This window comes from Kogia breviceps, chromosome 3 (genome assembly GCF_026419965.1).
Source record: "Kogia breviceps isolate mKogBre1 chromosome 3, mKogBre1 haplotype 1, whole genome shotgun sequence".
NCBI classification, from domain to species: domain Eukaryota; kingdom Metazoa; phylum Chordata; class Mammalia; order Artiodactyla; family Physeteridae; genus Kogia; species Kogia breviceps.
Genome location: NC_081312.1, coordinates 182,407,859 through 182,431,670, shown reverse-complemented (window position 1 = coordinate 182,431,670; position 23,812 = coordinate 182,407,859). Strand labels below are relative to the sequence as shown.

Here is a 23,812-nt window from a genome sequence, read left to right as displayed (position 1 = left end):
TAGTTTTGCCTTTTTCAGACTGTCATATGGTTGGAATCATATGGTATGTAGCCTTTTCAGATTGGTTTCTTTCACTTAGTAATACGTAATTAAGGTTCCTCCATGTCTTTTCACAACTTGCAAGCTAATATTTTTTAAATGCCGAATAATATGTACTATTTATCCATTCACCTACTGAAGGACATCTTGGCTGCTTGCAAGTTTTGGCGATTAGGAATAAAGGTGCAGTAAACTGTGTGCAGGTTTTTGTGGGTGGACATAGTTTTCAAGTCCTTTGGGTAAATATCAAGGACCTTTTGGTAGAATCTTGAGAATTTTTGTTTCTTTTTAAATATGTGAGATACGGGGCTTCCCTGGTGGCGCAGTGTTTGAGGGTCCGCCTGCCGATGCAGGGGACGCGGGTTCGTGCCCCGGTCCGGGAAGATCCCACGTGCCGCGGAGCGGCTGGGCCCGTGAGCCGTGGCCGCTGAGCCTGCGCGTCCGGAGCCTGTGCTCCGCAGCGGGAGAGGCCACAACGGTGAGAGGCCTGAGTACCGCAAAAAAAAAAAAAAAAAAAAAATATGTGAGATACGTTTTAATACTGTTTGAAAGAGAGATTGAAGGGTAAAGAGAGGAGGTGGGATGGAATGGGAAGCTCCATACAGTTTCTTATCTGTCCTGCTATCTAGTGTCTCAAGCTAGAAACTGCAGTCAGTTCTAATTTCTTATGTCCCAAGCCTTTCCCCACTTCCACATATTCATCAAATATTAATTTTTACCTTAGAAATACCGTTTGGATATAGTGTCTTCCCTCCACACTTAAGTTCCTTTTATTACTTTGTATAGGTCTTGAAATGGCCTCCTCCCCATTCTGGTCCTTTAGAAAAGAAAAAAATACCAGTACGATTGTATTACTGCTTTAAGTAGTACTTGTCATGGTGTGGCCCTTCCCAGTCTTAACACCCTGTCAGCTCTCCCTCCTGCCCTTTCCCGTCCCTCCCGTCTGCCTCCATTCTGCCCTTTGGCTGCATTAACGGTCCCTTGCTCCCTAAACTTGTCCTGCTCTTACGGAACCTCTTTCCTTTAATAAAGGCCTTTTCTTCACTTGAAAGTCATTCTGCCACCCTTGCCCCTCTGATAAATTTCTGTTCAAGGTCAGCCTTAAAGTTAGCAGGTATGACTTGACTCAGACCAAGTCACTACTTTCTGTATCCTCAACACTTCATACTTCCGTTATAACATTCGTTTATCCCTTCATTTTAGTAATTATTTGTTCATATGTCTGTCTTCACGTGGACTGTTGGCTTCTCCAGACTAGGGACTGTGTCATTCACGTCATCCATATATCGTAGATGCTTGGTATAGGATCTCAGGGTCATTAAATGTTTGTTAACTAAATGACAGAATTATGACCATTAGTGAAATTTCACACATTCCTAGCATGTTGGAATTGGAAGTGATCATTTTAAAGCTAAGTACACTGAGGCCTAGGGAGGTGAAATGATTTCCTGAAGCTTATACGGATAGTAACTCACTTCTCCTGACTTCCGGCCCCAAGCTCTCTGCAGTGTGCCAGTGCTCTCTGTGGGAAGTTGTACTGGATACTCTCAGTCAGTGCTAGTTGGGTAGTGTTTAAATTAAGATAGAACCAATATGGCCACATTCACTGTGTATGATGTTCTTTAATTTTTAGCTTAGAGAATGTGACTCAAAGATTGAAACTAAAAAAGATACTCTCTGAAAAGGGTCCTAAAATATCTGTTTAAATTCAGTACATAGACTGTCTAGTCTTCCTTTCAGTAAATTATTTAAAAATCAGATTTAGTGTCCTTTTACTGAAGGCCACACTTTATCTCTCTGGTCCACTTAGTGGGGTCCCTGGATGCAAAATTGTGTGTGTGTGTGTGTGTGTGTGTGTGCGCGCGCGCACGCATTTGGCAGGGAGCCTAGGTTCCATATCTTTTCTCAAAGAGTTCCTTTATCCTCCAGAAAGTTAAGAACCACAGCACTTGACTGACTTGAGGATATTTTGCTGTTGTGATAAGTGATCTTTCTCAAAGCAAAGTACATTAAAAATTCTTTTAGCTACTACTTGAATTACATTTTTAATCTTTGCTACTTGCTTTCATTTTTAGGGTTTGTGTTTAGTGAATCAGAGGGATCTGCATTAGAACAGTTTGAAGGCGGCCCCTGTGCTGTTATTGCACCCGTTCAGGTAACACAGACTGCTACTTTACCAACTCCTTAGAGGGACGTGTTCAAACGTTTCATGCTTTACTTTCTGTTTTCTAATACCCGTACTCTGTAATCATGAGGCATGATCAGTTACCTCTTAACTTCTGTTCTTGTAAATTGCTTTAAATATCCAAAATAAAAATGATTTCAGAACATGAGTAGGTTACACAGCAATAGCCATTTGGCTATCTTTATTTTTAAGAAGACATAGTAGGTGTTCTCTGACTTTCAGAATATTTGGAGTTAATGATCATGGCATCTTTCTCATACAGTGACCTGTTGAGTAATAACATTTTATGCCAAAGATAGTGACACCATGGCAGTGGCACTATTTACATTTGTTCTGTCTTTAAAAACGTTTTTTCTAAAAAGTTGAAGATGTGTTGATATTTTCATGGCCTAAAACTTCATCAAATTTTAAAATAAGTTGACAGTATATACTGTTTTAGGCTCTAGCTTTGGTCTTTAAAATAAAATTAGTAGCAACCGATTTCAAACAGAATCCCCAAAATTAAAAAAAAAAAAAAAAGATTTTTTCCTTTGGGCAAAAGGTAGAGTGAATCTCAATGTATGTATTTGATTTTGAATCTTTATGTGTTGCATTGTTTGAAATTCAGAGGCTGATTTGCTATAAACAATTCCATTATTAAAATGGAGAATTGAATTTTCAGTTTGCTGTAATATTTACAATGTCTAAACAGGAGTTTAACTTCAGAACCATTATAAAAGAAGCTTGAATTTATTGTTTGTTTTCATCAGCACATTTTGAAAATACATATTTAATGTGGTATTTATTATTCATTGGGCATAAAGAATGCATTCCTGAACTGTTAGCTGCAAAGTAAATTTGTCTCTCAAACCTTATACTCCATACACTTACATTATTAAATTTAAAATGTATTTTCTGAAGGAGAAAAAAATATTTCCTTTATGGTTCATTTTAAAATATATCCTTTGTAGGTCATTATTTTATTTCTTTGAAGAGTAAAGTTGATACATTTTTTTTCATTAGTAGATTTACAAAAAAAAATTTAGAAAAACTTGAATGTTTAAGCTTTGCCTGGGGATTACAGAGTATAAAGAATAAAATTTAACTATAAATTAGTTATGAGGCTGTTATGTTGAGTAATTGAAACAGATTTTGGTTGCTCGTAGGAATCTTACCTGAATTTGAAGATTACTTGTCCTGTTCATATGCATGTTAAATTATATTAACATAGACCCTCTTGGACCATAATAATACCCTTAGGGTCTTTACTGAAAGTCTTTTTATATAGTTAAATCAAAGTAAACCACAGCAGTTTCATGTTTATAAAATTTAGTATATTTCCAAAGTGGTAGTTATTTTTATAAGTGGGGTTGCTATGTAACAAGGGTTAATTGTAATGTTCAAAACCGTGATGTGTCTTTGAGGTAGTAATTTAGCTTCATAGTCATATACATGTTTTCAATCATAGAAGAATTTTGTTTACATTAATATTTCAATGTAAAAGTCAAACCTGAATTACTAAGAGTAATGAAGGGAAATGTGCACGTCCAAATATTAAAACTATTTTAAACTATATAAACTAGAACATGACACTTTCGCTAGAAGAATAGACATATTATGGAACCCGATAGATAATACAGTAGTAGACCACATTACATATAATAATACCAAGAATTAATCACATACCATGATAAGAAGGAATATAAATCAGTGCTGGAATAAAATGTTTACTAAGTGTCACTGATATGACTGGTTGATAATTTGAGGGGAAAAACTGAATTTAGGTCATCTCATAGCATATACCAAGTTTATTCTTGACATACTTAAGCACAGAAAGCTGAAAATAATGCATTACCAACTAAGATAAAAGATGAGTTCCAGGCTCAGAAAAAATGTGAGGTAGTATTAGCAATAAATCAGTGTCTTTCTTACACAGAGAACTCCTACAAATTGGTTAGAAAAACACTAAAACCTCAGAGGTGAAACGGGCAAGTGTATGCAATCATGACAGGTGGTATATGATGCTGGACGACCAAAGAACCGGGATGTCCGACCTCGCTAGGAATCCAAGAAAGTACAAATAAAACTTTAACTAGATTCTATTGCTTACTCTTTCTAATCTTTGGATATAAAGTAATTGCCAGTGCGTATAAGGGTAGGGTGATGTTGGCATACGCAGATATCTCTTTATAGTACAAATCGGTACTTTGACCTAGAGAAGGAATTTTACATTATAATTGGAACCACAATAATGCAGATTCTTTGTTGAGAATAATTGTACTTCTGTGGATCTTTCCTAAAGAAATGATCCTTAATATGGAAAAGGTTGTATTCAAGAAGCAGCTTTTTTTTAAGAGCAAGTCCAGATATATTTTATATATATTTATATATATAAAACATATTTATATATATATTATATATTTTATAGTATAAAAAAATTGCAAACAGCCTAATGCACAGTAATGTAGTTTAAACATGGACTAATGTTTAAATAAATTTTAATAGCTTGAATAGACATTTAGAGATTAAGAGTGAAAGTTATGAATTGTGTGGGAAAACAGAAAAGTGGAAAACAGCCACCTACCCATTATGCTTCTCGCTTAAAATAAAATGTAAAACAGGCATGAAAGGAAGACCGGAAGGAAGTATATCAAAATGCTAAATAATGGTGGTTCTATTGGTGTTGAAATAATGGTTGTCCCACCTCACCATTCCAGAGTTTTGAGGTGTAATTATATTAGTTTTATGGTTTTTGTTATGGGGGGGGGGATCAGAAGCACTTGCTTGTAGTATTTGTAGATTTTATTTCAACGTGAATATTACCGAACGTTACTTATTTTTTTGTTAAGATACTTTGAATTGATTGCTTATTAGGTACCAGGTACTGTGCTAAGTGTATTAATAGTTTATCTCAAATAATCCTCACTACAACCTTTTAAAGTTTGTGCTATTATTATTTTTAATTAGTAAAGTAATGAAACCAGGATTCAAATCTAGGTCTGTCTGACTATAAGCAGTCCTCTTATCTGAATACTACCGTTTTCAAACACCTGTGAGTAAGAATCACCATAGTAACCTGGTTTTTCTTAAATCTGCCCCCTAGGGAGAAAATAGGTGGAGTGTCAGAATCTGCCTTTTAAATAAACAAGTCAGGCGACTAGGATGCAAATAGCCCTTGAGCTACTCTTTGAGAAGGAAACACTGTTATACACTGAACTGTTATCTATCAAATCACCAATGTAACACAGTTGGCTTACTTAAGGAAATGTTAGAAATGAGCTTGTTTTTTCTTTGGAATCTTAAAAGCTTTATGAGTTAAACCAGGAAGTTAGGAGCTCCTTATAATAAAGTGATGACTCACACCTTGGTCATCTTGTGTCATAAATCAGAGCTAGTAGAGCAGAACCACTTTTGTATTTAAATCTCTTTTCCCCTAAGGAATCAAAGAGAAATATAGATTTTTCCTGGTCTAAAGGGCCTTTACTCTGTGAATGGAGCAGTAAATTTCTTTAATTTTCCAGTTATGTGGTTATTATTTGAGTCAGTTTTTCTCTTTGACAGAAAATATGTATTACAAAGGAGGAAGAATTGTATGGATATAGACTCAAGCTTATAGTAGTATATTCTGAGTAAGTAATTATGCTCAGTTACGAATGTGAAGGGAAGCCATGTGAAATGTTTATAGCACTGTTCAAAAGATCAGAAAGGAGGTGCAAATTAGTTTTTTTTTCCATTTTAAAATAAAAGAATGTTATAAGATATATTTATAATGCATTCTAATAATTATTGCTTTAATTGTATAAAGGCATTTCTTTTGAAGAAGCTCCTGTTTTCTTCTGAGAAGTCTTCTTGGAGGGATTGCCAAGGTATGATAGCTGTCTTTTATCAACTTTTACTCCATCTTCTGTTTTATAGATGATCCATGCAGTATTCATTGGCAGTAATTTAGTTGAAATTATATGTCTTAAAAAGTAAACTATCAATGGGTTACTTTTTCTTGAGATGTGGTTTTTAAATGTTTCAGAAAGTTTCATGGATGACTCCAAATTTTAAAATGTATATTTCCAAATTTGTCTTTCCTAAGAGGTATAAGACAGGATATTACACTAAAGGAAAAATCCTTTGGGGCATTTCTCTGAACTGTTAAATGATAGCATACTATAAGGATAGTCATTTATGTCTGTTTTGTCTTATTTAGCTTTGAGCAAAAAGTCAGAATTATCTTTGTATTCCTGCATCTTTTAGTATAACGCCTTACACAATTCAGGTAATACCTCAAGTAGTTCTGAATTAAATCACAAATGAAGCTTTCATGGCTTCTGCAATATGATTAAGTCAGAGAGAGAACTGTATGTGCTACGTGATAATAACAAACATTTGCATCCTGCTTGACAGTTTACAAAGATATTTCCTTCACTTGCACAGTTTTATGTGAACTCACAGTAACTGCTGAAAGAAGGTAGGAAGTATTATAATTGCAGTTTGGTACATAAGGGCAAAACCGCCTCCATTCCAAACCGTGCATGTAGACTCTCCTAGTGGTTGTGAACTTGAGTTAAAAGTGTCACTGTTACCGCAAAAAATAAATAAATAAAAGTGTCACTGTCATGTATTTTTAATTAATTAATAGCCGAAATGCAAAATAAATTTGAGGAGAGAAGAAACTATTCAAAAAATACTATTATTAACATGAACATTTTATCAATAAAATTTATAATATTCCTTGCACAGAAATATATTCATATGGATAAAAAAATTTATGTAGCATTGTCATAAATGTGGTAAACGCTGTGGTGGCTAGAGGGTGAATGGCGCAGTTCCTGTCTTTAAAGAACTTTTAATTAGGAGAGAGAAAGCTTGTTCCGTGTAAAATTTTACATAGGATGTGTCTACATCTTATCCCCTTTGTTTGAAAGTTTCAGAAAATAGTACTACTTCTGGAGATTAGTACTGCTTGAAAGGGGGAGGGTGGCTAAGGTTCAGGGAGCAATTGCGCATTTGTGCTATTTTCTCTAAATGTCTAATGCTCGAATTGCTGCAATACAGTATCGGTGGTTTCTGTATTATGCCGCATAACCTCTGTGGCCTCTGCTAATGTAATGGGTGGTGGTATTGTATGTGCTGGCGGAGTGTTATCTTATTATCCTTACCCTTGTGGAACTGGGAGATTAAAGATGTTAGACTAATTCGGAAATGGGGAAAAACAGAGGTCTCAGCAGGCCCGTACGCTGGCCTGGTTCTACAATAAAGGAATCCTCATGGCGGAGAGGCTCCGTTTGCAGTCTAAGAAAGGGGCGCTCAGTATCGGGTTATCCCACGTAGCATATTCTTTCTTCTGATGTTTAATTCTGCATTTTCCAGGATTCTTTTTCTCATTAATGGAAATATTTAGCAGAGGTGGCGTTTTCACCCTCAAGCACATTGTTTTTCTGAACTGTAGTTTAAGATCAGTGGTTTATGGATTTTTCCCCCACTAAAAATGCTTGATTTTCATCATTAAATTAATTCATTCTTAATGTTGTTATTTATGACAGGATTTTTTTCCCCTACAGACAACCGTTATAACTTATGCTTTGGTTATTTTTAGAGGGAGAGCGGAAGGAACTCCTTTGTCACACCTTATGTGCTATTTTAGAAAGTGCTTGTTGTAGCGACTCCGGGCCGTACTGCTTGGCTTCATGGTTAAGAGGAAAGACAGCTGAGGAGACTGCGGGTCTTCCTGGGGGTCCTGCACAGTCTAGCTGCCAAGTGGACCATTCTTGTAAGATACACTTTGATTTCCTGAAATAATTTCTTGTATGTTTGTTTAAATAAAACTATTGAAAATTTTAAAGGAAAAAAGCTTTCAACATTTTATAAGGTCTCTTTTTTAGCCTAAGCTTAATTCATGAGCTTTGTTAGTATTTTTCATTTCCCTTTGGATTATTTTAATTAACTAGAGGATGTTACATTGTTTATTTTTTCTTTCATTTTTGAAAAAACAGGAAATGCATCTCTAAAAATAAACTTAGGTAAAAGTTCTAGTTAACTTCTGCTTGATGACAATCTCTTTTGAGTTTTGGAACTCTCATTTAGAAAGCTTAAATAACATGTTTCTATATGTTTTCATTTCAAATACCTTAATGTTTTCTCTGGTATTGGGGAAAAAAGGAGCTTTTTGTTTTTAACATTAGAAAATGTCCTAAATATCTTTAGTTGTTTCCTAAAGTAAAGAAGGGGATGTTTTTCTTCACTACATGTTTTTTCTTTTCCTCCTGAACTTTTTGGACATGGTTACTATGGATGAATTATTTCAAGATAGTTGTTTTAATTTTGCATTCATTTAAGTTTTTCATACTTTGAAGATTTCTCTTTAAGATAAATTAAATAACAGCTGTTCTCATTCACAAGAATTCTATGGTCTTTAGTATTTGAAAATTCTTACATAGTTGACCTAAAAACTTCCAGAATGAGCTAGTAAAACTGATACTTCTGATGGTACAGAAACTAGATAAAAAGAGTTGCTTTTCTGGTTTTCTTTGTGGGAATTAACTTGCCAGTGGTTGCTTTTGATAATTGGTAGTTCCAGGTGCTTATATTGAATAAGTGACTTACTCTACCTGTGGTGCAATCCATTAACTATCATCTCTGCGGAACTTGTTTTTAGAGAAACTAGACACCCGGTTTCTAGAAAGTAGATTTCAGTTGCTTGAGACGCACACCTGGCTTTCCTGGTGGGATTGTCTGTGAGGCACATTGCCTCCTTGAGCTGCACCATCTCTGTGATGTCAGCGCCTTCTCTCTCTCACCTTTGCAGTTACAGTGGCAGAGTCTACTAATAATGCATTTGCAAGGAATAATTTTTAAAATTTAAACAGTTGAATGGCATTTCCTTTTCAGGCCTTTCAAACATAGCCTTTCAAAGAGAATTTAATATATTTTTCGAGTTTATAATGACCGTTGAAGAAAACAAGTGGAAAGTATTCACAAGGTTGAAAGTCAAAAAATATGTCATTGACACTGGTTTTAAAACACTTTCCAGGTTTTACTGGCTTGCATGTAAGCATGGTTAAAAGTGTTGTTTAAGATACTAACATTTTAATAGGAATAATTGAACTAGTTAGAAGTTGTTTTAAAGACTATGTGCTTAAAACTGGTCTATGTATTAATATGTGAGAAAATAGTGAGATCTTTTCTTGTAACATTTTTCATTAGTATCTTAGTATACTGTGTGCCCCCTGGGATGTGCTGTACATTTCTGTGTTGATAGGTTAAATCGCTTTAGGTTAAACGGCCTCATGATTCATTAACTTTGGCACTTCAGTAATTAATTTCGGTGGGCATATTATAGTGAATTCCCCTCCAAAAAACATAGTTTAGTAATTTTCCAATTTACTTTGTCTCATTTTTTAAATGGACATGAAATGAAACTATATTTTATATTCATCTTTATTGTGGTATAAATTTGAAAAGTTTTGGTAACTGAAAATTTGAAAATTCACCTTAGGTGTTGACAATGAAATGAACTTATATTAAAATTTTTATTCCATATAACGATCTGTTTTACCTGTTCCTTCCTTTGTTCCCAGCTATGTTCTTTTTCTTATGTTATATTTTTCCACCATCCTGCCTGCTAAGCTTTTTATTTTGCTTGCCTCTTTTCTCTAAATTACTATCTTGATGTCAGCTTTCATAGTATATACCCAGTGAAATGATTTAGTTAATCAGGCACTGCAGAACAATTACAGTTTGGAAAAGATCAGGTAGAATTTTTATTTTATCCTGAAATTTTAAACATGAACTGTTTTCCTCCTTGTCAGTATTACATTCTGTACAAACTTTAATTTTATTGGCTTGTGTGGTGTGTAGTTTTGGCTTTTGGTAATGCACACTTGTTTGCAGTAGTGAATATTCAGGTTCAATTTCAGTTTGTTTCCCACACACAAATCAAAAGATTATTTAAATTAATCCTTTTGGACTTTTAAGATTTAAAAAAGTAATTTGAAACATTTGAAAATTAAAACTGAACTTTGGAAGGCTAGAATAATGTGACATTTTACATTGTAAATCAAAATTTGAATTTTGATTTCATAACGAATCAATTCAGTTCTCTAGTGAGAATTAATATTTGAAAGTACTAAGATTTACTGTATAAAAAAATATATGAAATTTTTCACTGTGATAAATGAGAGTAGGCATTTTGATCCGTGTAGGATATCTTTAAAGACTTCAGCTTTGGGAAGCTGAGACTATCTGGGTTCGGATCTCAGCTCCGCTGTTTATTGCTTTGTGCTCTTGGGAGGATTCTTCTCTGGGCTTCAGGTTCCTCCTCTGTAAAATGGGGTAATAGGATTGTTTGAGGATTAAATCAGGTTAAGGCCCGTAGAGCATTTAGAAAGGGGCCTGGCACTTAGAAAAGTGTCAAGTAAGCTTTACCTTTGATTTCTTAAAAATTTATAATTGTACTGTATTAATTAACATAATCTAAATAAGTTACTGAAAACTTCCCAACAGTTATATAAATAAACGCGGAAACAAACTTAAAGCTGTCCTTGAACCTGTGTACTTTCAAAGTGCTCTGCCTTTTTATATACATCTGTTTAATAAGTAAGCATCAAGCCTAAAGATTTTATATTATGTAGGAGGAAGGTTAGCTATGAGGATTTTACTTGGCGCTATGAATTGAAAGATTATTTAAAGTGCAGGACACATTGCAACTGTGTGTGAAGCACTATGTCAATAATTTCTCATATTTTAACGATTTCAGCACAACTGAATTAAAAAAGAAATGTTTATTATCCTTCTCCATTCTCAGTATTAAATCCATTTTAGTTATAATCATGGTAACTAAGATGTTGAAATATAAATTTATGTTACAGGAAAGTTGAAAATAAACTGAGAATTTTAAGGGAGTAAGGAAAGAGGGAAACTTTTAATTGCTCGAAAGTATTTACAGCCTGCTGTGTGTATCTTGTGTCATTTATTTGCCATGTGTAGTGCTGAAAAGTGTCTTTTATGTATAGCTGCCTTGGCTGTCGAAGAGCTTGGCTTTGAGCGATTTCATGCATTAATTCAGTAAGTAACGTTGGAACATTTAAAATACTTACCTTGTGGACACATTGCCATTTTAAGTCTGTTCCTACTGTGGAAAGGTAGTTAGATTTGTATGCTTGAGGATTAATTTGTTTTCAGATTACAAAAAAAAAAAAAATTTGTAAATGTGTACTTAAAATACTCTGATTCCCAAATTAACTATGGAAATATACCCTTTCATAATATTAAAAGCTTTTTCATCATTTAGCTTAATGTTTCTGTCTGAGTGAATATAAAGATTTCTAGTGTGATAAATATTTGCATTATTGTTTATTGTTTGCCAAAATATGCTTTTTATAATTTTCATTAAAAGTGCCATATTTTCATCAGAGTATTTAAATTTTTTGTTATAAAATAAAAGGTAAGGATAGCTATGTTGATAGAATTACGGGTGGCATTTGATTTGAAGTATAACATTATGTTAAAAGAAGCCACGAGTGTACACCTTATCTTTGGTGTTCAGATATTTGTTAAATAATTTTCAGGCTTTAAAAGGTCAATTTCTTTGTTCTTAACCGTATCCTAGAAGAGGGCCACGTCATTCCCTAAATAACTGTATGGTCATTGAAGAAGTTGTTGCCAGACAGTTCACCTAAGAGATCAAGAGGTCCCTACTACGTAGGCATTCTATTTTAATGGTATCTATTATAGGTAGTGACAGATGTCAGCAGTAGCTTTTGCCTTTAATGGCTAAGTTTATATTTGAAAATTTGATACACTTACAAAAATCTCCTGTTTGTATGTATGCATTTTAATGTAGAAGACAATTAAAAATTTTTCCTATTTATGCATGTAGTCAGTCTCATCATGGTGTTAATGCTTAATTCTTTTCCCCCTCCCCAGAAAAAGATCATTCAGAAGTTTATCAGAATTAAAAGATGCTGTCTTGGACCAGTATTCAGTGTGGGGAAACAAATTTGGAGTATTGCTTTTTCTGTATTCTGTGTTACTGACAAAGGTTTGTTGAAGAAGATACATCTTCTGTTTTTTATTAGTTTGAGTTTAGTTTTTTTCCTGAGGTGAAGAGAAATTTTATTCTTCATGTTGTTTCTAAATCTCAGAATTATAATCTCTATGCTGATAATGAAGAATTGACTTCTCTTTCTTCACTCATCTGTTACTTAACCACTTTCCAGCTTTCACCCGTGATCTTCTGGACTGCAGAGATGATCAGTAATGTTCTAATTAGGAAGAACAGTCAGTTCTTTGGAATTTTATTTTCTTTGATATTAGCAGTTTCTGGCACTTGACCCCTTAACCCCTTTTGGAAGCTCTTTCCAAACCCCACTCCCTTCTTAACTTACCTGATACATCACTAGTTCTCTTTCTTTAATGCCTCATAATTACATTTTTGCATATAGCTTCATTTCCATCTTTTCCTGTTGTTTACCTCTTTTATTCTCTCAGCTTACCTTTGTGTGGTTAATTCCGACATGTACACTTACAGTCCTGCCCTTTTCCCCAAGTGCCAACCTCACATCTCTAGCAACCTGTTAAGTCTCAGTTATCCTGCTAGATTTGCTGTATCTGAAATCAGACTTCATTCATTTGACAAATGTTTATTGGGCATTGACTCCGTGCTAGGAACTAAACTTATAATATGGGATACAGTTTTTTCAGATCATTCCTCTTCAGTGTTGTAAACAAAAAAAAGTAGACAACATTAATAGTTACTTCCATCATGGCAGTGTGTTTTGGTGTTTGTTTGTTGCATGCACAAAGCATGGTGGGAAATAGGTGAAGGGATGCCGGAGTTCATTTGGTGAAGTCAAGGGCAGACCTTATATTGTAGGGATCATTTGATGGTTGAGGAGAAGTTTTCTGGACGGAATAGCTGTGGGAAGCTATTCCAAGCTGCGGGAACTGCAAGTATAAAGGCATACGATTATGCCTTTATAATTGGGGATATAACACACATTTGGGAAGCTCTAAGTAGTTCAGTATTGGTGAAGCAAAATAGACCAGAAAGGCAATTGTGGAAGGTGAGACTGGGCATTTACGTAGAAAAGACTCAGAATGTGAAGGTCCCTGTATACTGTGCAGAAATACTTAAGGTTTCCTGTCACGTGGCCAAATTTAGAACAAAACAAAAATTGTGAACAATGGGGTAACGAGATCTTTTTGTTGATAAAAGTTTCTTTAAATTGGTATCAGAGTTGTACTGGAGGGGGTTGGCGTGTGGAATACAAGACTAGAGTCGGGAAAAAATGGAAAAGTGGTCACTGAAATAGGTGAACCTAAGCCAGAACAGTGACCATGGAAAAGAAAAGGAGCATGTTTAGAAGCATGTTTTAAACTTAGAAATTTTAACACATTTAGGAGAATATTTAAGAGAAAGAACTTAAAGTACTTGGTAGTTCGTTAGCAGTGGGGCATGGCAGTGGCGGAGTATCTCAGGTGACTGGTTTCTTATGAGTTTGTCGTGACCGTTCAGTATATTCTCCCAGTTTCTTTTGCTCAAAAATGTTGACGCCTCCTCTGTCTCTTGTCCTTTACAGCCAATAAAGCCAGCACGTCTAGTTGTTCTTCCTTGAGCTGGTCTTTAAAACGATGAGCCCTCTCTCCCCAGTGATTATGTCATTTGTTCATATCATTCATCATGGCTGTATCATAGTCTGTTTTGTATAGTTGTTTACAAAGAAGTGCAAGATCCCACACTCGTTTGTATCCTTCTATAATATTTACACAGCCATGACTATTTTGATTTTGGATTATCATCTCTTTAATTCTTAGAAATGGCGTGTTATCAGAACCAATGGTTAAAGTTAGGTGAATAGCACAGGGAATGGCAGTTTATCGCTGTCATTTTGGAATTGGTGGCGTTAAAATGCGAAGCTCTTCTTGTACTTACCCAGCATCCAGACCTCAAGGATTTGGATGCTCTTTTGGGGAATTAAAAATATCTGAAAATTGGCTTTCAGGAAAATAGGAAGCTTCCTGCCCCTCTAGTCTACATTTTATTTTGTCAGTGCACGTTTGAATTACCAATATGTAAGAACACACAATCAGAAACAAACCTTCCATTTTCTTATGTACCAGATATACCTTTTGTGTATTTAAATTCACATCTTTATCAGCATTCATGTGTGTATGTATTTAGTGCCAGTAAGTTTTTTTAATCTAAGAAAATACATCAGACGCCTTAGCAGGTATATTATTAGGTTTGAATACAGTTTCACCTGAAGTTAAGTGAGTATTAACTTTCAGGTACCATAATTTTCTCCTCCCTCCTCTTGAAGCTTAAACATTCTTTTTCTCTCTCTACCCCCTTTAACCCACATACCAACATTGGATCTCTTACCTGTGTTCTTAGGTAGAGCCCATGGAAGAAAATAAAAGAGTCTTAGACTGACTACTACTCACCATTATCATCTCAAATGCACCCCCCATTTCAAATCTGGGTAATTCTTTGGGAGAAAATTTAATTAAGTAATCGTGTTTTTATTAATTTATAGTATAAATCAGTTTTTAAACTACCATAATTTTCATTTTTAGTTTTTAAAATAAGCCAATGAATTCTTGGATTCTTTTAGGGCATTGAAAACATAAAAAATGAAATTGAAGATTCAAGTGAACCTTTGATAGATCCTGTGTATGGACATGGCAGGTAATTAACTAAAATCCATTATTTCCTCATAGGGACTTTTGTTTTTAGGGGCTTGACCTAAGATAAAACACCACTGGGTCAGATCATTTTGTCTGTCAGTGCTAGCAGCATAACGTCTATGAACTTGAGCAGTCTCATGCTTTATGCGGTGTTTGCTTTAGATATGAACTGTTAATTTCCACTTGAGGTTTATGAGTGCATTGGTTTATTATAGGAAATATTTTGTTTTAAGATGACACTGGGGATATTTTAACAAATTCTGCTTGATATTCTGTTCATGAAATTTTCTAATAGATGAAATTTACTCACTTCGACTTAGAAATAAGTATACCCTTATTTGTAAATGCTTTCCTGCTTGGGTGAAAAAAACTTTTTATTTATTTTTCTCTGAGAATACCCTCCCTCTCAAGCTCTTTATAGCTATTTCTAGTAAAATTAATAACACAGTGATCGATTGTTAACTCAGTCTAAAACATAAGTCCTTTTCCTTAGATCTTTCTGCCTCAGAGGTTAAAATTCACGTATCTTCCATCAAACACAAATTTTATAATTACATATGTATTTTTTAAGACGATTATAAATGTTAAATAAAGTGTTAGTCTAAGTATCATTTTATTTTCATTTAAACATGATGTCTTGGATATAAAGTTGTTAAGTTTATATGCACATGTAGAACAATAGGTACCATTGCGGTGATACAGCACGTGACACGTTTAGCAAGGTGGTGGTTCAGCAAAGTACATAAAATGAGAACTATAAGGTTTCTCTCTAACTTGGTTTTCTAAACAATATAATTTAATGTAAAAAGTCATTATTTTATGCCTTACCTTAGGAATCCTTTGTTTTGAAAATTAGTGTATTTGTATTTTAATTACATTTTAATTTTTATTAATAGCCAAAGTTTAATTAACCTTCTTCTAACGGGACACGCAGTTTCTAACGTATGGGACGGTGATAGAGAATGCTCAGGAATGAGTAAGTATGTTCTTCATTGTGTCTATCTCGTTTATGATTAATATTTCACTAGAATACAGTTGATGGTTAATTAATCTGTGTAGTGGCTCTGCGTTACTTAGAGGTTAAGATAAATGCTTTATTATGGGAGAATCCCTTACAGTTTTCAAGGTGCTGTAACGTGAAGAGCGTAGACTTTGGAGGCAGACAAACTTGGGTTCAAATCCCAAGTGCATGACTTGAGTCAAGTTACTTCTCAAGCCTTTAGTTTTCTCTAGTATAAAACTAGGATTGTAGGACTAACTTCTTTAGAAAAAGTAATAAGTAGTCCTCTTAATATATGTAAAGTTAGTACGTATTTATCCAGTGGTATCTGTGGGTCTGGAACACTATTGCATTTTGCTTGAAATTGAGAATTACAAGTATTGTGATTTGAAATACTTGCTTGAAGAGGCTAGTGATTTTTTTTACCTGTATTACCTTTAATGTTCATAATTTCCTTTAAAATGTGGGGCACGTTTAAGGTTATCCGAGCATTTTAAACCACCATTGCCTCCGTTTCCGGCCGTCATCATTTCTTGCCTGTAGCTTCATGTTGCTGCCAGGGACGTTGGCATGAAACCCCTTTGGCCAGGCCATCAGTAGGCAGGGCTGACACACAGCCCCGAAGAGATTCCCTCTGGGTTGTTCTTACTCAGTCAGCCTGCTTTCATTTCTACTGAATAACTGCTTTGTACCTCCTCTTGAAGTATGTGGTACAGAACAGAAAGCCTCATGGCTCCTATGGGTCAGAGGGAAATTTATTTTTTCTTCTATAATTAGATAAAACTGTCACCAAATGACAGAAGCAAAGATTATGATTGAGAAAATAATAGTTACTGCTTTCTGCTCCCATTTAAATGAGTGAATCTTGATTTTAAATTCGAAGTTCTCAAATTTTAGAAAGACACAGAGTTAATTAACAGAAACATGAAAGAATACAATATTAAGGGAAAAAAATCAGTAAAAATTAATGAATTTCAAAATTAAAAAGCACCTTATTAACACAATCCAGCCCTTCATTTTACTGTTTAAGAAATTTAAGGGCTTCCCTGGTGGCGCAGTGGTTGAGAGTCTGCCTGCCGATGCGGGGCACACGGGTTCGTGCCCCGGTCCGGGAAGATCCCACGTGCCGCAGAGCGGCTGGGCCCATGAGCCGTGGCCGCTGAGCCTGCACTTCCAGAGCCTGTGCTCCGCAACGGGAGAGGCCCACATACTGCAAAAAAAAAAAAAAAAAAAAAAAAAAAAAGTAAGAGCTACCCTTCCTTCCTACATTAGATAATATATGCAAAATTATCTGAGTGATGAGGTTAGAATGAGAACCTAATTTAGGTGATTTCTGGTAAAGGTCAAAATTTAAACAGTAAAATTAACTGACAAAAACATAGCCAGGTTATCTTGCTCTATTGTGGGTTTTTTTGGTAATTGAGCCCATCACCCATCCTATTCTTGAGCCCTCATTCTGATTGATAGCTGAAGGTATTTAATCCTGCTGGTTAAAGGCATGTCAGTCTCTCAAGTCTCCCATAGGCTCTTCTTCATGCTGTGTACTTCCTTTACAGAATATTGGTCAGTTATTCCAGTTTAGGTTCTTGATGTGTCCTAATTCATCCTTTTCTGTTTCTTGATATTAGCTTTCAAAGCTGTTGTCTTGCTGTATATATTTTTTTAAGTATAGTTTAAATATCAAAACTAAGCAATGACTTTGAAATAATTATCTTGGAAAAGAAAATAGGCAGGGTATATTTCTTGCATTATTCCCTTAATTGTTAGGAATGTTGACTTAAGGTTGAATCTGTTTTCAGTCACCAAACTTAAAATAAAAATCCATATATTCATTCAGCATTTATTGGATATTTTTCTGTTTAACAACATGGGAGGAGGTTGTGATATGTGTAATATACAAAGAAAAATTATAATTAAAGAGTTACTAGTTTTATAAATCTTTAGGCAAGCTGCTTTACTTCTCTTGGCTAATAGGGAGGTAATATCTTCCTCAAAGGGTTGTTAGATTGTAAAGACTAAGATTAACTTTCTAAAATGCCTCAACTGGCCCATGGGAAGAACTTGGCTTTCCCGCAAAAGAGGAAAACAAGAACCTGCAAACAAATAACTATAATGCGAGGTAAAGTGAAGCATGTTGAAATAAAGTGTTACAGAATTCAGGGGAAGTAGAAAACCTTTGGGATAGATGGAGAGCCGTAAAGTAAGAGTTTCCCTTTTAATGGGGCCACGTGGAATGAGAGGGAAAAATAGAGGTTGTGCCTTTAGGGACAGGGAGACAGATGAGTCTGATTCGAGCAGTGTATCTTAATGCCGACTCTGTGTTACCACTTAGGGTGCCTAAGAGTAAGCCGGTGCTCAGACCCCAGCTGAGAATAAATAAACAAATTAGAATTTCTAGCTAGTGGGGTCTGGACGTGGATCCTTTTAAAATCACCCCTCGATGAGTTTAACGTGCAGCCAGGTTTGAGGAGACGAGAGCACTGGCTTCTGTGAAGGAGACAGTGGGGGGAAGATCATAAACGTAAGGCTCGGCAAGAACCCAGACGATCTTGATTTGAAGACGTTTAAACAGTAGCTGGCAAACGCTAGGAAGAGAGTCATTGAAGGCATGTAAACAGCAGTAACGTAAGACACAAGGTAAGAACCCTAGCCCGTCAGCTTGTGGAGTGCAATGGAATGGAATGGGATGGGGTGACAAGTCAAAAGCTATAGCACGTGGTCAGGACAGCTGGGAGGTGATGAGATGAAATAGGCGTGGCCAAGGGAGAGAAGCAGCCGCTAGGATTTAGGTACTTTGTGCTAAGCAGTATGTTCTGGATAGGTATCTTCTCCACCTCAGTATGTACAGGTAAGAACACGGAGGCTCAGATAATTTAGTGATTTGCCCAGTGTCCGGCGGCAGGCATCCACAGCTTTTGACCAGAGCCAAGGCCTGCGCTCGGTCCCCCGTAGCACATTCCCCACCTGGACCACTCGTCCTCTGCAAAGGAGCCCCCAGGAAAGTAGAATTTGCAGAATTCAGCTCTGAATTAGACAGATGAGGGTAAGCGACAAATAACCAGTAGGTTTTCAAATAAAGTTTATGAATAAATGAACATGTGAAAGAAACATCATGGAAAGTCAGCTTTAAGTCACTGTGTATGTTTTGATGACAGAAAACAGTCCTTTTCCTCAAGTATTTCATTTTCTTTAAAGAGCAGTTCCAACTGTTGACGATTGTTAAGAATGCCCATTATGCGGCAGTGAGAGACACTATTTAAACAGTGCCAAGCTCTGTTCTTAGTACTCAATGACTGTCTTTTTTTTCTCTCCGTTTCTCACTTGAGTCTTATAACTACTCTGTGAAGGTCACAGAATAAAGGCAAGTAAGGCAGCGAGTTAAGTATCTTGCTTCACCCGTACGGTTGAGGAAACAGCAGGGCTGGGATTTCCGCCACAGTAGTGTGGTTCCCGCCACCGGCATATATACTTGATCATCGTGTACAGCCTCTTAGACTGTATTTAGCAGGGTCTTCAGTATGAAAACAAGTATATGCAGGATGATGTGGAAGAAGTTTATTAAGGTTCGCAGTAGCCCGAGAGGTAGTTATTTGCCTCGTTTATAGAGAGAAGCTGAGATTGAGAATTTAATCCGAAGATTTTTGTCCATGATGCAGAGGTAGTGAATGAGCTGTGCTGTATCTCTCAATCAAGGCGAATGAGGACTAGGAGTAGGCTATGAATTTAGCATTCAAAGAGCAATTTAGCTCTTTCCTTTATTATTATTATTATTTTTTTTGCGGTACGCGGGCCTCTCACTGCTGTGGCCTCTCCCGTTGCGGAGCACAGGCTCCGGACGCGCAGGCTCAGCGGCCGTGCCTCACGGGCCCAGCCGCTCCGTGGCACGTGGGATCCTCCCGGACCGGGGCACGAACCCGTGTCCCCCTCATCGGCAGGTGGACTCGCAACCACTGCGCCACCAGGGAAGCCCAGCTCTTTCCTTTAAAAGAACAATTGAGATAGAAGCCATATCATAGGGAGTAAATATTTTAGCAGTGTAAGCAAGGAAATTTTGCTGGTGAAAGGATGTAAACAGGAGTTCATTGCCTGGTCAAAATAAGGCCAAGAGATGGTATACACAGGTATTGTTTTAAGGGATAGAAGTCACCTCAATTGTTTGTTAGAAAGGGAACTGCTTTTATAGAAGAGATAGTAAATGGAGTCAAGAGTAACAGTGACCTTGGAAAGATGCACAGTTCTTCTAAAACAGGAAGAAAGAATGTTTTGCGAAAAGAAAAAGGCATTTTGAAATATGCAGGATTTGAATTGGGAGAACTCGAGAGTTTGAAGCTGCTGAGAATGAGTGGACAGAGGAAGAGGCATATAAAGGAGAGAAAGACTTTGAATCAACTGCTTTAAGAAGGAATATAAAGATGGATTATGAAAGAAGTTTTTAAATGTGCAGTCAGAATTAAGAGCTGAGATGAGGTTACATAGAATTACTTAGAGTGGATCTAACCAGTAAAGCTTATAATTAGGCTTTTTCCTAGCAATAATCATCAGTCTGGCAGTGGGAAAGAAAATGGACATTACATGTTTATCCAAGGAAAGGCCAAGAAGTTTCAATGAAAGATAAATGGGCAGTTTTCTCACCTTTATTTATAAAGGATATCAATGCTTGATCTGTCATATATGTAGTAAACATTTTTTCCCCAGTTTGTCTTTTGCCCCTAGTTTATTTTTTATGAACTTTTAGATGGTACTACCATGTTTGGCTGCTACAAACAATTCTGCAGTGAACATTTTTGTATATATCTCTCTGTTCAAATTCAAGTATTCCTGTAGGATAGCTTCCTAAAAGCAGAACGTATGTTGAAAAAATAGGCTTCTTGTTTTTTGGTTTTTTTTAACTAAGTGGATTTATTGAGATGTAATTCACATACCTTACACATCTCCCATTTAAAATGTACAAGTCACTGGTTTTAGTGTGTTCTTAAGAGTTGCGCAGCCATCACCACATCGGTTGTAGAACGTGTGTATCATCTCCGCAGTAACCCCTGAACCCGTTAGCAGTCACTTCCCCAAAACCCTTAGCAGCCATTAATCTACTCTCTGTGTCTGTAGGTTTGCCTGTTCTGGACATTTCTGGTAACAGAATCATGTCTTTAATATCTGGTCTTCTGTACCAGTTTATTTCACTCAGCATAATGTTTTCAAGGTTCATCCATGTTTTAGCGTGTACCAGCACTTCACTCTATTTTATTGAACAATATTTCATTGTATGGTTTATACCACATTTTCTTTTTTCGTTCGTCAGTTGATGGACATGTGGCTTGTTTCCACTTGGCTGTGAAAAGTACTGTGTTAGGAGCATTTATGTACAGATGTTTGTGAGAATATGTTTTTCTTTAGCATGTTTCCAGGAGTGAAAATCCTGGGTCATATGATAATTCTGTGTTTATTTAACCTTTTAAGGAACACCTGTTAAACTTTGATAGATAACGCCAAATTACCTTCTAAAATTTGCTTTACCAACTAGAGAAGTATAAACTTAGGCTTCCAGCATGTGGGAGAGTTCCTATTTTTCTGCATACTGGCCAACGCTCAGAGCTCTCCGTCTTTAGTGTTTTGTCCATCAGTTTATCGACACCTGGTAGCCTATTTTGATTCATGTTTCTCTGATTCCTAGTGAGGCTGCACTTGATCAGCTTTTCATATGTTTCTCAACTTTCAGTGTTTCTTCTTCTGGGAGTTGTCTCTTTCTATTTTTTGGCATTTTCGGGGGAAAGGTTATTTATTTTCTTTTATTTACAATTTCTAGGGATGCTTTATAAATGCTTTGTTCTTTGTGTGTTAAGTCTGTGTTGCAAATATTTTCTCTCAGCCTTTTCTGTCTCCTTTAACTTTGCCACTGGTATCTTTTATATACCACAGCTTTTCATTTTTATGAGATTAAATCATTTGATATCTTCTGTTATGGCTTTTGTTTTTACATTTTTTCCTTGTATCTGTTTTATGTTTCTCCTACCTAAGATTAAAACTAATACTCTCTAGTATTTTCTTCCAATGCTTTTGTAGACATTATTGTTTTTTTAATGTTTAGCTCATTGATCCATCTGATTATTTATTTATGAGTGGTATGAAGTAGGGATCTACCTTTTTACTTTTTCCCAAAGAATTTCCTAATATCCTAATTCCAGTCAGTTCTCCACAGGTATGAAACACCTGCTTTATCAAATAACAGATTTTCCCATAGGTATGAGTCATTTTTTGGAGTCTTCTATTCCACTAATCTATTTGTGAGTTCTTATGCCAAAACTACACTGCTACATAGTTATATAATACACTTTGATATTTATTAGCACATTCCCTAATATTGTACTTTTTCAAATTTATCATGGTCCTTCCCATACTATCTATTCCAATTAAATGCTTTTCCAGCTTTTTAATTTCTAGTTTTAAGAAATCTCTAAACATTTTGCTTGAGGTTACAGTAAATTTGTGTATTATTTTAGAGAAGTGACATCTTTACAATATTAGGTCTTCCCATCTAGATGGTTTTTTATATCTTTAAATGAAAGTATATATTGTTGATCATATATAGTTCTTGAATTCATGTACATGATTCTACCTCAGTTGTTAAAACTAGCTTTTGCTTCTGCCATAGAGTACAAATAAAACTGCAGTAGAACTAATCACTGAATTCATTCTTGCCCACGCCTCAGTCCTTCACAGTAACTAGCCTGGTATTTTAAACACTAAATCAGATCATGATATTCTCTCACTTAAAACTCTTCAATAGCTGGCTTCCCCATGCGCTTAAAATAAAATCCAAACTTCTTAGCAAGGTCTTAAAATCCTTTTGTGGTCTGGCCCCTATTAACCTGCCAGTTTTCTTCATTTTTACTGTTGCCTGTATTTTGAGCTGAGGTTTTCTTTGATTTTATTTTCCCATAGATCAGTCTTCCCGTGGCCTCCTTTCGTAAATGAATCCCTCAGCATTTGCGTGCCCTCTCTTTTGTATGTATTGTACATTTATTGCTTTCATATGTTTATTTGATGATTATTTTTATTTCAATGTTTTCTTCATTTTATTGGATTGAAATAGAGTCAGGTCTTATAAATCAGAAACCCACATTTGTTTCTTTTTTCTTTTGCTAGAAGTCACTATAGCAGTCCTTCCAGGCATAGTTAATTGAAAGCTGATAGACTCATGAGATACATAGACAGTACGAGAATCTAAGCTCTGAAGATTAAGATCATTTTGAAATTTTCATATTTTTAAGTAATTAATGTGAATTGCAGTTAGTGGCCAGGTGCTGTACAAATTTGAAACGTATTTGGTTTATCAGAATTTATGTGAGGAAAGATCAGAAGTGCTCCTTTTCTCCAAATTCTGTTAGTTGTAAAAATATATTAAGTTAGGTGGAACTAAGTTGCCAGACAAAATGCAGGACTCCCATTTAAATTTGAATTTCAAATAAACAATCATTTTTAGTGTAAGTATGTCCCATTCAGTATTTGGAATATACTTATACTGAACACTTATATTTTGTATCTGAAATTTATATTTAACTGGGCATCTTGTGTTTTTATTTGCTAGATCTGGCAACCCTGGCTAGATGCCAACCCTCTAGCAACCTGACTTCTCAGGAGTGCGACAGGCGGCTAATAAGAGGGTTTTCAAAAGCTCCTCGTTTCAGAAATAGATTTCACAAAGTTTATGGCTCAGATTGCATGTGCGCATACCTATAAGTGAGACAACCAGCCTTTTTCTGTATTGGATTGTTTTTTATTTTAGGTAGTCTAACTTCCTTAAAGTCCTTTTTCTTTTTTTCTCGCCATACTTTTAACTATAGATTCTTTACCTTACTTACTCAAGGACCCTACGTAACCTCACCCCAGCTTACTTTTTCAGCCATCAGGAACCTGTGCTTGAACAGAAGCGTGCT

At 35.7% G+C, this 23,812-nt stretch overlaps 1 protein-coding gene across 1 annotated transcript in view; it reads left to right on the top strand.

Moving 5' to 3' along the window:
* Positions 1 to 23,812, top strand: part of MINDY3 (MINDY lysine 48 deubiquitinase 3) — a 91,500-nt gene that overhangs the window by 9,862 nt on the left and 57,826 nt on the right. Inside the window, exons 2-8 of the mRNA XM_059059200.2 lie at positions 2,115 to 2,194; positions 6,009 to 6,069; positions 7,791 to 7,964; positions 11,206 to 11,257; positions 12,119 to 12,233; positions 14,809 to 14,882; positions 15,778 to 15,857. Of these exons, the coding sequence (XP_058915183.1) occupies positions 2,115 to 2,194; positions 6,009 to 6,069; positions 7,791 to 7,964; positions 11,206 to 11,257; positions 12,119 to 12,233; positions 14,809 to 14,882; positions 15,778 to 15,857 (636 nt within the window). The remainder of the gene's footprint in view (positions 1 to 2,114; positions 2,195 to 6,008; positions 6,070 to 7,790; positions 7,965 to 11,205; positions 11,258 to 12,118; positions 12,234 to 14,808; positions 14,883 to 15,777; positions 15,858 to 23,812) is intronic.